This window comes from Trichosurus vulpecula, chromosome 8 (genome assembly GCF_011100635.1).
Source record: "Trichosurus vulpecula isolate mTriVul1 chromosome 8, mTriVul1.pri, whole genome shotgun sequence".
NCBI lineage: Eukaryota > Metazoa > Chordata > Mammalia > Diprotodontia > Phalangeridae > Trichosurus > Trichosurus vulpecula.
The window spans coordinates 53,743,005-53,757,171 of record NC_050580.1 but is presented as its reverse complement, the minus strand read 5'-3'; the positions used below and the strand labels follow the sequence as shown (position 1 = coordinate 53,757,171).

The 14,167-nt window shown below is 44.2% G+C and overlaps 1 protein-coding gene across 2 annotated transcripts in view; it reads right to left on the bottom strand.

Moving 5' to 3' along the window:
• The window catches only part of CDH23 (cadherin related 23), a 552,108-nt gene that overhangs the window by 231,179 nt on the left and 306,762 nt on the right, over positions 1–14,167 (bottom strand). For both annotated transcript variants that reach the window (XM_036735220.1, XM_036735219.1), the window contains exons 11-12: positions 4,314–4,463; positions 2,730–2,888 (exon numbers count right to left, since the gene is read on the bottom strand). In XM_036735220.1, coding sequence (XP_036591115.1) covers positions 2,730–2,888; positions 4,314–4,463 — 309 coding nt within the window. The remainder of the gene's footprint in view (positions 1–2,729; positions 2,889–4,313; positions 4,464–14,167) is intronic.

Here is a 14,167-nt window from a genome sequence, read left to right as displayed (position 1 = left end):
TAAGTTACAGGATGATTAACAAGATGCTTCCCTTTTCAGGGCTCCTCCCAGGGTACATGTCAAGTGGTCAGAACCTCCAACCCTGTTGTCAAGGCAAGAGAGGAAGTCCTCTGACCACATAGCATTTTACATTGCCCAGGTTCCCAAACTTTGAGTTATTTTAAAGTCTTTCCTCCCCCCTTATCCCTCATATCCAATCAACTGCCAAATCTTGTCGATTCTACCATCCTAATCTAGCCTCGCATCTCTCTGTCTCCTTCTCTCCCCTCGCATAGTTGCCATCCGAGGTTAGAGTCTCATCACCGTCCACTTGTATTCTTACAATATTCTCTTAATTGGCCTCCCTGTGATCAGTCTCTTCCTGCTCCAATTCATTTTCTTGCAGTTTCCAAATTGTTATTCTGGAGGCACGAGTCTGACCATATCGCTTGCATAAACATCAGTGGTTCCCAAACATCTCTAGGAAAACAATAAAAACTCTTCGCTTTGGCATTTAAAGTCCTTCCCAATCTGATTCCAGGTCACCAGTCTCCTTGATGTGCTTTATGTTACAGTCAAATCTGTCTGCTTACCTTTGCCCACACAGTATTCCAACTCCTGTCTTGATGCCAACCCCATGCCTTGAATGTACTCTCTGCCCATATCTGCCTCCAAGAATCCCTGGCTTCCTTCAAGGACCAAATCGGATGCCACATCCTACGGGAAGTCTATTCTCATTTCCCCAATTGCTAGACCCCTTCTCCTCAGAATGAATGAGTGATAAAGCATTTCTTAAGCACTTACCATGTAGATTACATTCTAATGGTGGGACACAACACATGAAGGGGAAGCTATCAAGTAGGAAGTGCAGGAGAGGAGGGATGAGAGAGAGAGAGAGAGAGAGAGAGAGAGAGAGAGAGAGAGAGAGAGAGAGAGAGAGAGAGAGAGAGTTGGGATGGTGGGGGTGGGAAGGATATGCCCGGTGGCATGGCTTGGAAATGACTAGAAAGTGACATGGTGGTCCGGTTCTGAGCAAGGTAGGGTGAAAGCTCCCTTATTAGGGCTTAGCTCCATCCCAGGGGCAGAGTCCAAGGTTCTAGTGGGAAGAGGATGAGGAGGATAAGGAGGATGGTCAAAGGGCATGTGGCATTGTTTGGAAATGTGCAGAAAGAGACATGGTGGCTTGGTTTCAAGCTCACCTGTCAGACTCTCCTTTTCATATAGATACTTTGCACTTAATTTTTTGGGGGGCATGTTTCTCCCTGCTCCTCCTAAATAAAATGTAAGTCCCTTGAGGGCAAGGACTGGGTTTTTTTTTGTGTGTGTATGTGTGTTTTTATCCTTAGCATCTAGCACCATTCCTGGCGCACAGTAGGCTCTTAACACATTCCTGCTGAATGAATGAGTGAATATAATCTGTACTCCAGAGCTAAGCGTAGTCAAGAGTATGCCAACAGCCATCCCCAGATTTTCCTCATACAACAGCATTCCATATTAGGTCTGGAAGCCCTGGGTGGCATCGTGCACAGGCTGATTTATGGCAGGGGCAAGCCTCAGTGAAGGCTGGCAGAGCCAGAGGGTGGGGGGAAGCGAAGCAACCAATGGCAACCACAGACTTATTGTTTAGTGTCTGACAGCCTGACTAGCTAAACATCTGTTTGAAATATTAATAACTGTCAGATGGGAAGCGCCCGGGGGCTCAATACAGTTTCATACCATCTGTCTGTAGAGTAAACACACTTATAAGTGTGGGACCCCATGAGCCAAAGAGGCATTCTCCTGTGTCTGCTTAGGGGTGGGGGTGGGGAATCTGGAGGAAGCTAATGGGAACATTCAAATGCACCAGAATTTGGGGCTCTAGGGTGAGAGAGAGAGAGTGGGGAAGGGAGAAGAATATAGGTCACATATTTAGAGCTGGCAGGGACCTTAAGGACCTCATGGTCCAGCTCCTTCACTTTACAGATGAGGAAACTGAGGCCCAAAGAGATAAAGCAATTTGTCCAAGGTGATAGAGGTTGTAGGTGACAGATGTATGCCCACTCTAGATGGCTAGGAACCTTCAATCCTCTCACTTGCCTCTATTTTCCTAGGAGCTGTGTCCTTAGCCGATGTGGGACACTATCCCAGAGGTGGCTGGGCATTTTTCCAGGTATATGGCTAAAACTCCTCTCTCAAATAGGCAGATTTCCCTATTACCTTCAGGTATAAATTCACTCTGTCTTTGGGTTTCTCCTCTTAGATCCTTGAATACCATTTGCTAAGCTTTGTCGAGGGGTGCTCTGGTCTTTTGCAGAGTCCTCAATGTTCTCCAGCAATCAATAGATACTAACTGAATACATAATCTAGGTCAGTGCTAATACAGGGGGCTGGAGATGTCCAAAAGTGACTCAAGGTATCTGGGTCAAATTCAGCTAGATGAGGCAGCTAGGATGAGTGATAGTACTGGACCTGGAACCAGAGAGACCTGAGTTCAGATCCAGTCTGAGATATTTACTAGTCATGTGACCCTGGCCAAGTCACTTAATTTTTATTGGCCTCAGTTTCCTCATTTGTTAAAAGGGGGATAATAATAGTACCTCCCTCCCAGGGTTGCTGTGAGAACAAATAATATATTTATAAAGTGCTTCACAGATCTTAAAGCACAATATAAATAATATAATGATAATAATTATTATTAATTACCAACCTTATCAAATATAGCCATGTAGAAGAGATCACTGACTTTTGAGGAGGAGGGCGGGAGGACTCACCAGAACTGTCAGGACTGTTGTCCCTATAGTAACATTCTCATACAGGCTGACATTATATAGAGGCTGACTGAAGATAGGCCTGTTGTCATTCTCATTGATGAGGGTAATCTTCACCTTGGCATAGCCCACGTGGTCAGGTACACTCTCATTGGCAAACATCTAGGCAGGGAAAAGTGTATGCTTATCATCATCCTTTGGTATATTACCACTGGTGAGGAACATCTACCCAACTCAACCCATCTCAACCCAAAGTATCTGTTCTCAGTTTCTACCCACCTTTCTTTCTTGGGCCTCTAACCGCCTGCCATACCCTACCTCAAGAATGTGTGATGGCCTATTGACATTCTTCCAACTGTCTCTCTGGAAAACCATTTGGAGTTATTGGCCCTGCCTGGCAGGATTGATGGTGGACTGGGCCAGTGGGGAATGTGAGCATCTGGACTCCCATCACCTAGTCTGATAAGGACATATACCAGTGGTTTGTATTCAGCAAATGTGAAGTTTCCCTAATGGTGGCTACCTTGTGATTAGTTGGCAGTTTTTGCTACTGAGGTTCTGAGCTTGGGGAATGGAAGGAAAGTGGCTTGAGAAAGTGGGCACCTCTGTTTCTACTTTCCGATTGGTCAGTTTCCAGGGAAACAGGAATCATGAGTCCTCCTTAACCCCTAGCCTGGGCCACATGCATCACTCTGGGAATACTCAAGTTCCTGCTTATGGAGTTTGCTCTGCACTTCTGGTCTTGGCATCTCTGCACCATAGATAGAAGGTATTCTAGACCTGTCCTCTTTAGCCCTCTTCCCTGCTTTACCAGAAAGCTCAAGTCCTATTGAATCCCAGGGCAGCTGTGCCACTTGTAGAGTTGGGCTTGATGTAGTTCTTTGAAGCAGGTCTTGGCTCACCCTTCCATTTTCATTCTGAACTCAAACCTCACTCTTTCAATATCCCCTTCTCCTTCCAAGTAACCTGTGCCTCCATATTTTGCCGTCTTGTAATGTCCATACGTGTACCTTCTCCCTCCTGTACTCTTTCCCAGGGTAGTAAGAATCACAGGGAGAAATAATATTCACTCTGAAAGAGGGCTAATAGTGGATGGTATCTGGATAGTGAGAGATATGGGGTCTTAGAAGAGACCTTTTAGTAATTTTCTCAACTCACATTCCACAGTCAGCCACCTCCTACTCAGCCTATGCATAAAGATCAGATACAGCTGCCCAAACCTCTATTTAACTTGATATGTTGTCAGGAATTTGTCCAGTGGGCAGCATTTTTCTGGGGTGAACTTGGAGCTGATCTGGCATTTAACTCCTGAATCTTAGTGATGGGCTGTTACTATTACTCAGAAATGTGTTCCTTTCCTGTTCATCCCTGTGAAGAACCATCCATTGGTTTGGCTTTGCAGAAATTCTCTTGTTCTCCTTGGAAAAGTTAACCTGCCCCAGTCTCTTCAACTGCCTGACTCAGGACTATTCTTATCTTAGGCCCTTGGAGATATTAGGGAGGGATGCAGCTCATGTATTCCATTGCCTGAATTTGCACTCCTCCCCTTAACCCAAGGGGTAAGAAAGAGGAGAGGAGGATACTTACATCAAAATCATAACGGGAGACAGTCTCGTAGTCCAGTGGTTGGGCCACTCGCATTCGGATGTCAGCCTTCCCTTGGATGGAGGTGGGGGAGACGATGAAGTGATGGGAGTTGTTGCCTACCAGATATACTTCGAACATGCTGTTGAGGCCCTGGAGGAATGTAAGACAAAGAGCTCCATGATACAATGACACAGGCGACTGGGATGTTGGGGCTACAGGGAGTGTGGGCCTAGGCAGAAGATGTGTTGGGGATGGTGGAGCAGGGTGACTGGAGACCAAATACACATAAGTAGAGGGGTAGCAAGTAAGGAAGTAAAAACAGGCAAGATTGGTCTGGAACAGCCTCAGGAGGGGGTTGGAGAGAGTTCAACATCTATCTATCCTATTGGATTTTGTTCTGAAAATGGTTTAGGGGATGGGAACACTGATCTCGACTTAACAAAGGGGAAGGAAGGAAACCTTCACCTTGATCTTTGGGCTTGGGTCTTAGGGCCTTTCCAGCTGAGACTGGCTAAATTCTGTCAAAATAGCAATATGGTTCTCTCCTCAGATAGGCAATCCTAGGAACCATGACTATATCAATTCCCTTGACATCAGTATCAGGCACACTGGTCGCCAGTGGTAACACTTGTACATCAACCACCACAGGCATTGTGTACACTGGTATGGATGCCTATCAATGTCTTTCTAAAAGAATGCCTTTGTGGCTAATGAGGAGCCCAGAGTCCTTTCCAATGGGCTGCATGAATTCAGTGATGAAGACCTTGGCTCATGTGAGTTTCTTTGCGATCACTTGGCAGGCTGCTTTAATAGGAGGTGATACCAGCTCTCTTGCTGCTCCTCACACGTTACACTCCATCTCCTCATACACATCACACCTTTTCCTGGCTGTCTCCCATGTCCAGAATATTCTTTCTTACTGCCACCTTCTGGCTTCCTTTAAGACTCTTTCCTCATCCTGCCTTCTCTAAGAGTCTTTCCTTTCCTACTTTCCTAGCTTCCCTTCCCTCCCTCCACTAGGGTCTTCTCTTGGAGGTTACCTCCCATTTATAAGGTCTACATTTTATATGGACATGATAGTTTGTATGTTGTCTTCCCTGTTAGAATGAATGCTCCCTGATGGCAGGAACAGTGTTTCCCTTTCTTTATGTGCCCAGTGTTTAGCACATAGTAAGCACTTGAGAAATACTTGTTGACTGACCAACTGCTTGGGTCTTCTACTTTTTGAGATATCACCTCAGTGTAACACCTTTGGGCAGATAGTACTGATTTGGGGGAAGCTTTGGTCAATGAGGGAGGATATTTCTCTTTTTGTTGCCTGGGGAGAGATTCCTGTAAAATGTCTCTTGTTTGTGTTGTACAGGATCTCCTGGTCTGTGAGGGTGGAGCCCCCATTGCCATTCTGGCTTCCATTGGCTATCCTCTAGCTCCCCTTGCCCCTTGTACATTACTGCATGAGAAGGAATGTGGAGATGGTGTCATGGAAGGCTTCATTCCTCACAATATTAAAGCTTCTCTCCTGGATGGCTCATTCTAAAAAGGACACTATAAACAGCTGCCTCTTGGAGGGTGAGGGACAAACAAAGAACCTGCTTGCCATTATACAAGTAAATATAGTGTCTGCTATGAATTCACTTGTGTCCGCATCATTTTACATTTGGGTAAAGGGCACGTGTGGACGCAGTCTTTTTTTAGTTCTCAGAAGCAGAACATACATCCATCTATGCTTTTTGTTGTTCTGTCATTTTTCAGTTATGTCTGACTCTCTGTGACCCCATCTGGGATTTTCTTGGCAAAGATACTAGAGTGGTTTGCCATTTCCTTCTCTAGCTCATTTTATACATGAGGAAACTGAGGCAGGGGATTATGTGACTTGCCCAAGATTTCACAGCTAGTAAGCATCTGAGGCCAGATTTGAACTCCTGACTCCAGGCCCTGCACACTGCCTACTGTGCCTCCTGGCTTCCCCCATCTATGCTAGCATGGTGTATGGAAACAGCTCTGGCTTCATTCTTAGGAGACCTGCTTCTCAGTCTTGCCTCTGATTTTTATTGGAGGGATGACTTCAGGCAAAACATTTAAGCTTTCTAAGCCCTCAGTTTCTTCATCTCTAAAATGGGCATAAAGATACTTGTATCATACCTTCCTCACAGGGTTGCTGTGAGGAAACCGTAAATTTTTGTTATTACTCTTATTATCAGTGAATCAATATTTGTTGAATCTCATTGTTAAATGTGATAGGGTATGCCATCTGTTACAGATAGTTTGCCTTGGTGTATATGTCCAGGCTGCCTTGGTTCATACCCTGCCTGGGTTCCCTTGGCCCTCTCCTGCCTCTGTCTGACCTGCCTTGGGGACCTCCCCCCTTCCAGGGCAGATGGCTGTTGCAAGACCCTCTTACTTTACGACCCTTCTTTCTCTCCCCTTCTTGGAGTGTGACCTGGTACAGACCATGGCGGTAAAGCTCTCTGGTCCTAACAGGAGAATTTTCAATTTTACCCCTTGTGGACTCCATCCTGTTAGGAGGGGATCAATTAAATGCCCGAAGGGTCACTAATAGCTAAAGCTGTCAGAGCGTGACAGTTCTGAGCTGGTGACAGAGACAGAGAATCTCCCTTTCTCCCTTCTCCTGGACCTAAAGCCCAGCCCTTCCCTGGCAGGGCCTCTAGAGGGAGTGAGCTGTGGATGATATGCTCCCATCCCTCCAGTCCCACAGGGATGGGAGATGCTCTGAGCCTCTGAAGACCCCTTTGCAGAGATAAGGGAGGGGATGGGAAGAGACCTGAGTGAAGATATTTTATTACCTGGCCCCCTTCCTGACCCAGTTCTTCCTGCTGGGTCTCTAAGTTACTTACCATGGTCTTTAAGTGGGAATGAAATTAAAGTGGTGAGAGAAGGAAAGAGACAGAGAGACAGTTAAGACAAAGAGGCAAGAGAGAGAGACAGACAAGACAGAGAGACAAGGCAGACAGACAGACAGTCAAGAAAGAGAGACAAAACAGAGAGACAAAACAGGAGACAAGATAGAGAGACATGACAGACAGAGAGTCAAGACAGACAAGATAGACAGGATAGAGAGACAAGACAAACAGAGACATGATAGAGAGACAAGACAGACAGACAGAGACAAGACCGAAACAGAGACAAGATAGAGACAAGACAGACAGACAAGATAGAGAGACAAGACAGAGACAGAAAGAGAGACAAGACAGACAGACAAACAGAAAGGGAGAAAAGACAGAGAGACAAGATGGATAGACAGACAAGACAGACAAGATAGACAAGACAGACAGACAGAGAGTCAAGACAGATAGAAAAGACAGAGAGACGAGACAGACTGGATAGAGAGACAAGACAGAGAGACAGAAAGAGAGACAAGATAGACAGAGAGACAGACAGACAGAAAGGGAGACAAGATAGAGAGACAGAGACAAGATAGAGTCAAGATAGAGAGACAGCCAAAGAGACAATACTGACAGAGAGAAAGGGCACAGAGACAAGATAAAGACAAGATAGACACAGAGAGAGACAAGACTGAGAGACAGAGATAAGACAAAGAGCAATAAGACAGAGAGAAAGAGAGATGACAGAGAGACAGAAAGAGAAGCAAGACAGATAAAGTCAAGACAGAGGCACAAGACAGAGACAGAGAGATAGAGAAACAGGACAGAGAGATAAGATAGCAACTCATGGGGAGGCTTAAGCAAGGATGCAGGACAGAGATTACATGGTTGCACTCCCCTGCCCCAATTCCCTTCACAACCAGCTTTGGGGATACACCTGACTGGTCAGTGGCCTACATTAGAATAGGATAAAGACTCCAGAAGTACTCTATACCCCAGACAACTGCCTCCTAATTCCCAAGTCAACCCTCAGATTCTTCTACTCTAAGCTGGGGCTACCACTATAACTCTTTGGCATGCCCTTACCCCAGCTAATTAACATAGTAATAAGTATATATAAATGCATACGTATGTGTGTATCTATTTACCACCAATGGTTCACAGAGTGCCTCCCTTACAACAACATGGTGATAGGTCATCCAAACATTTTTAGCCTCATTTACAGATGAGAAAAAATGTGACTCCAACAAGTGGTGTGGTAGATAGATAGATGGATAGAGATGCAGACCAACAGATAGATGGATAGACAGATAGACTGACATGCAGACAAACAGATATGGATAGATAGATGATAGATAGACCCCACATGCAGAGACAGATCAATAGATAGATGATAGATAGATCAACATGTAGACAGACAGATAGATAGATTGATAGATAGATGATAGATAGACAGAGAATTTACTAAGCTCTTGCTATGTGTAAACACTGTGTCAAGTCCGGGGGACTCAAATACAAGCAAGTGAGTCCTCATGGAGTTTACATTCTAATCAGGAAAAGACAATATACAAAAGGGAGTTAGAAAGGTGTGGGTGCAAAGAGAGTTAGAAATGGTGGCTAGGAAGTGACATAACAGTCTATTTCTGGACAAGATAAGGTAAGATGTAATCTATCAAAGTCTGTCATTGCAGGGACAATGGTCCAGTGGAAAGAGACCTGGCTTTGCAATCAAAGGAAATGGGTCCAAATGCCACTTCTCTCATTCCCTGTGGGGTCTTGGATCTCATTTCCTCATCTATGAAATGGATTGCACTCAATGGCTTCTCAGATCTCTTCCAGCTTTGAATCCATGATCTTATGATCAAGAACTTGTTCATGTTTATAAAACTAATGAATTTCAATGCTGGGACTTAAATCCAGATCTTCTAGGTTAAATAGTAGTGCTTTTCATGAATTATCTACTATGTATAAGGCACTAGCCTAGGCAGTGGGGACATAAAGATGAAAAAAAACCCACCATCTCTGCTCTTAAGGAGCCTTCTAAACTCTTTGGTGGTGGTGGTGGGGGGGGGGGTTGGGAAAGGGTAGGCACAGAACATATAGATCAGTAGATATAAGCCAGAAGGAGCAAACCAGGAAAATCACTCTAGCAGGATTTGGGGAGGGGGAAATTGCTTTGGGGGAAGACTTGGCTTCTCCAAACCTTCATAAGCCCTCATAATTTCATTTCTGACTCTACCATATCAGTGGAACTGCTCTGTGAAATGTGATCAATGACCTTTTAACTAGTACATCCAATCGCCTCTTCCCTGTCTTCATTCTGACGTCTCTATTGCTTCCGCCTGCATCAACTGCAGCCTCCTTTGGAATGGTATCTTCTTCCTTGGCTTCTGGACCATCTTCCTCTTCTGCTAGTTCTCCTCCTGACTGCTCCTTCTTAGTCTCCTTTGCTGGGTCACCATCCATTTCAGGCTCTCTATGAATGCGTGTCCTAGGTGCTGTCCTAGGTCCTTCTCTGGCCTTATATTCTCTGCCTTGGTGATTTCAACTGTTCCCACAGGCTCAATCAAGATCTTAAAAAAATTTGTGTGTCCAGTCCTACTGTTTCTCCATATTGTCTAAGAGTACAAACCTGGATGTTCTGGGAATATCTGAAACTCAGGACATCCAAAACAGAACTTATTCTTTCCCTACCCAACCTCTCTTTCCCTTCAAACTCCATCATTTTTCTTGACAGCCTCACTGTACTTCCCATTATTCAGGTATACAACTGAGGGGCTTTGATGGCTCTTCCCCCTCTCACCACATTCAATCAGCTGCCAAATCTTGTTAACTCTGCTTCTACCACATCTCTTGTATCTGTCCTCTTTTGTCTATCACACTGCCTCCCTGCCCCCCCAGCCCGGGTCAGGCTCTCGTGACTTCTTCCCTGTATTATTTCTTATTTTATTTGCAGGGGGAAAAAAGCAGGGCAACTGGGGTTAAGTGACTTGCCCAAGGTCATATAGCTAGTAACTATGTCAAGTGTCTGAAGCCAGATTTGAACTCAGGTCCTCCTGACTCCAGGGCTGGTGCTCTACTCACTGCGCCACCTAGCTGCCCCTTCCTTGGATTATTATTTTTTTTTTTTTGTGGTTTTCTTTTTTTTTTTTTTTAAATGCAATTTATTTATTTAACATATTTGGTTTTCAGCATTGATTTTCACAACAGTTTGAATTACAAATTTTCTCCCCATTTCTACCCTCCCCCCCACTCCAAGATGGCTTATATTCTGGTTGCCCTGTTCCCCAGTCAGCCCTCCCCTCTATCACCCCCCTCCCCTCTCATCCCCTTTTCCCTTCCTTTCTTGTAGGGCAAGATAAATTTCTACGCCCCATTGCCTGTGTATCTTATTTTTTAGTTGCATACAAAAACTTTTTTTGTTTTTGAACATCTGATTTTAAAACTTTGAGTTCCAAATTCCCTTCCCTCTTCCCTTCCCACCCACCCTCCCTAAGAAGTTGAGCAATTCAACCTAGGCCACACATGTATTATTATGTATAACCCTTCCACAATACTCATGTTGTGAAAGGCTAACTACATTTTGCTCCTTCCCAACCCATCCCGCTTTATTGAATTTTCTCCCTTGACCCTGTCCCCTTTCCAAAGTGTTTGTTTTGATTACCTCCACCCCCATCTGCCCTCCACTCCATCATCCCCCCGCCTTTTATTTTTTTTTTTATCTTCCTCCCTCTTCTTTCCTGTGGGGTAAGATACCCAACTGAGTATGTATGGTATTCCCCCTCAGGCCAAATCTGATGAGAGCAAGGTTCACTCATTCCCCCCTCACCTGCCCGCTCCCCTCCTCCCATAGAACTGCTTCCTCTTGCCACCTTTATGCGAGATAATCCACCCCATTCTATCTCTCCCTATCTCCCTCTCTCAGTATGTTACTCTCTCATCCCTTAATTTCATTTTATTTCTTTTAGCTATCTTCCCTTCATCCTCAACTCACCCTGTGTCTGCTCTCTCTCTTTTACATATATATATATATATATAAACACACACATATATATATATACACATACATACACATACATACATATACACATAGATATATACATACATACACATTCACTTATATATATACATAAACACATATATATATACATATACATATATATATATATATATGCATATTCCCTTCAACTACCCTAATACTGAGGTCTCATGAATCATACTCATCATCTTTCCATGTAGGAATGTAAACAAAGCAGTTCAACTTTAGTAAGTCCCTTGCAATTTCCGTTTCTTGATTACCTTTTCATGCTTCTCTTGATTCTTGTGTTTGAAAGTCAAATTTTCTATTCAGTTCTGGTCTTTTCACTGAGAAAGCTTGAAAGTCCTCTATTTTATTGAAACTCCATATTTTGCCTTGGAACGTGATACTCAGTTTTGCTGGGTAGGTGATTCTAGGTTTTAATCCTAGCTCCATTGACCTCCGGAATATCGCATTCCAAGCCCTTCGATCTCTTAATGTAGAAGCTGCCAGATCTTGGGTTATTCTGATTGGGTTTCCACAATACTCAAATTGTCTCTTTCTGGCTGCTTGCAGTATTTTCTCCTTGATCTGGGAGCTCTGGAATTTGGCAACAATATTCCTAGGAGATTTCTTTTTGGGATCTATTTGAGGAGGCGATCGATGGATTCTTTCAATTTCTATTTTGCCCTGTGGCTCTAGAATATCAGGGCAGTTCTCCTTGATAATTTCCTGAAAGATGGTATCTAGGCTCTTTTTTTGATCATGGCTTTCAGGTAGTCCAATAATTTTTAAATTATCTCTCCTGGATCTATTTTCCAGGTCAGTGGTTTTTCCAAGGAGATATTTCACATCGTCTTCCATTTTTTCATTCCTCTGGTTCTGTTTTATAATATCCTGATTTCTCATAAAGTCACTAGCTTCCACTTGCTCCAACCTAATTTTTAAAGTAGTATTTTCTTCAGTGGTCTTTTGGACCTCCTTTTCCATTTGGCTAATTCTGCCTTTCAAGGCATTCTTGTCCTCATTGGCTTTTTGGAGCTCTTTTGCCATTTGAGTTAGTCTGTTTTTTAAGGTGTTGTTTTCTTCAGTGTATTTTTCAGTATTTTTTTGGGTCTCCTTTAGCAAGTCATTGACTTGTTTTCCATGGTTTTCTCGCATCCTTCTCATTTCTCTTCCCAATTTTTCCTCTACTTCTCTAACTTGCTTTTCCAAATCCTTTTTGAGTTCTTCTATGGCCTGGGGCCAGTTCATGTTTTTCTTGGAGGCTTTGGTTGTAGGCTCTATGACTTTGTTGTCTTCTTTAGGCTGTATGTTTTGGTCTTCTTTGTCACCAAAGAAAGAATCCAAAGTCTGAGACTGAATCTGGGCGCGTTTTCGCTGCCTGGCCATATTCCCAACCAACTAACTTGACCCTTGAGTTTTTCAGTGGGGTATGACTGCTTGTAGACTAATGAGTTCTATGTTCTACGTTTGGTGGGGAGGTGCCAGCTCTGTCAGAGCCGCACTCCTCCTTGCCCAAGGACCCCCAGTCCAGACTGGGCTCAGATCTTCAGCAGGCTGTTGCACTCCTGCTCTGATCCGCCACTTAATTCCTCCCACCAGGTGGGCCTGGAGCCGGAAGTAACAACAGCTGTAGCTGCCCCACCTCCACTGCCCCCAGGGCTGGAAGCTGAACCGCGAACTCCTTCCACTCCCGCAGCCTTTCCCACTAACCTTCTCCGCAGTCTTTGGTGTTTGTGGGTCGAGGGGTCTGGTAACCGCCGCAGCTCACATATTCAGGGCGCTAGGGCCCCCTCCGCCCGGCTTCTGGTCTGGATCGTCCACGCCGCTCAGGCTGGGCTCTGCTCCACTCCGTTCCCAGCTCCCAGCTCCCAGATCCGTGTGGAATAGACCTTACCCAGAGACCATCCAGGCTGTCCTGGGCTGGAGCCCTGCTTCCCTCTGCTGTTCTGTGGGTTCTGCCGTTCTAGAATTGGTTCAGAGCCATTTTTATAGGTTTTTGGAGGGACTCGGGTAGGGAGCTCACTCTAGTCCGTGCTTACCAGCCGCCATCTTGGCTCCGCCCCTCAAGATCTTCCTTGGATTATTTTAACAGCATCTTAATTATTCCTCCCGATTCTAGTCTATCTCCTTTTGAATCTATCCTCTCCACAGCTGCCAAAGTAATGTTCCAAAAGCACAAGTCTGGCTATGTCTCTTCCTTACTTGTGAATCATCAGGGATGCTTCATATTGCCTCTGAGATAAAATATCAGCTTCTTAGTCTGGCATTCAAAGCCCCTCACAGTATGACTCCAATAATAATAATGATAAGTGACATAGTGTGCTTTCAATATTACAAAGTACTTTATATACGTTATCTAATTTGAGCCTCTTGACAACCTTATAAGGTAGATAATGCTGATATAATTCACCCCATTTTATAGATGAGGAAGCTGAGGCTCAGAAAAGGGAAGGGATTGGCCCAGGGTGACCTGTCTATGAAGTATCAAAGACAGGATTTTAACTGAGGGCCTACCCTACTGGCCAAAAGGATGGAGAAAGAAAAACAAAGAAAGAAAGAAAAAAGGAAGGAAGACAGAAAGAAGGGAAGGAAAGGAAAGGAAAAAAGGGGAAAGAGAAGGAAGGAAAGAAAAGAAGAAAACAAAACAAAAGAAAAAAGGAAAGGAAGAAAATAAAGACGGGAAGAAAATAAAGAAAGGAAGAAAAGGAGAGAAAAGAAAAAAGGAAGAAAAAAGAAGGAAGGGAAAGAAGAAAAGAAAAGAAAGAAGGGAAGAAAAGAAAGAAAGGAAAAATGAAGGAAGAAAGAAGAGAGGAAGGAAAAGAAAGAAGAAAAGAAAAAAGAAAGAAGGAAAAGGAGAAAGTAAAGAAAGGAAAGAAGGAAGGAAGAAGGGATTCTTTTGAAGGGAGGAAGGAAGTGGGGATGGAAGGAATGAACGACTGTCCTGCTACTAGACATCTGGTTAGAGAATTGGGTACATACATCCACGA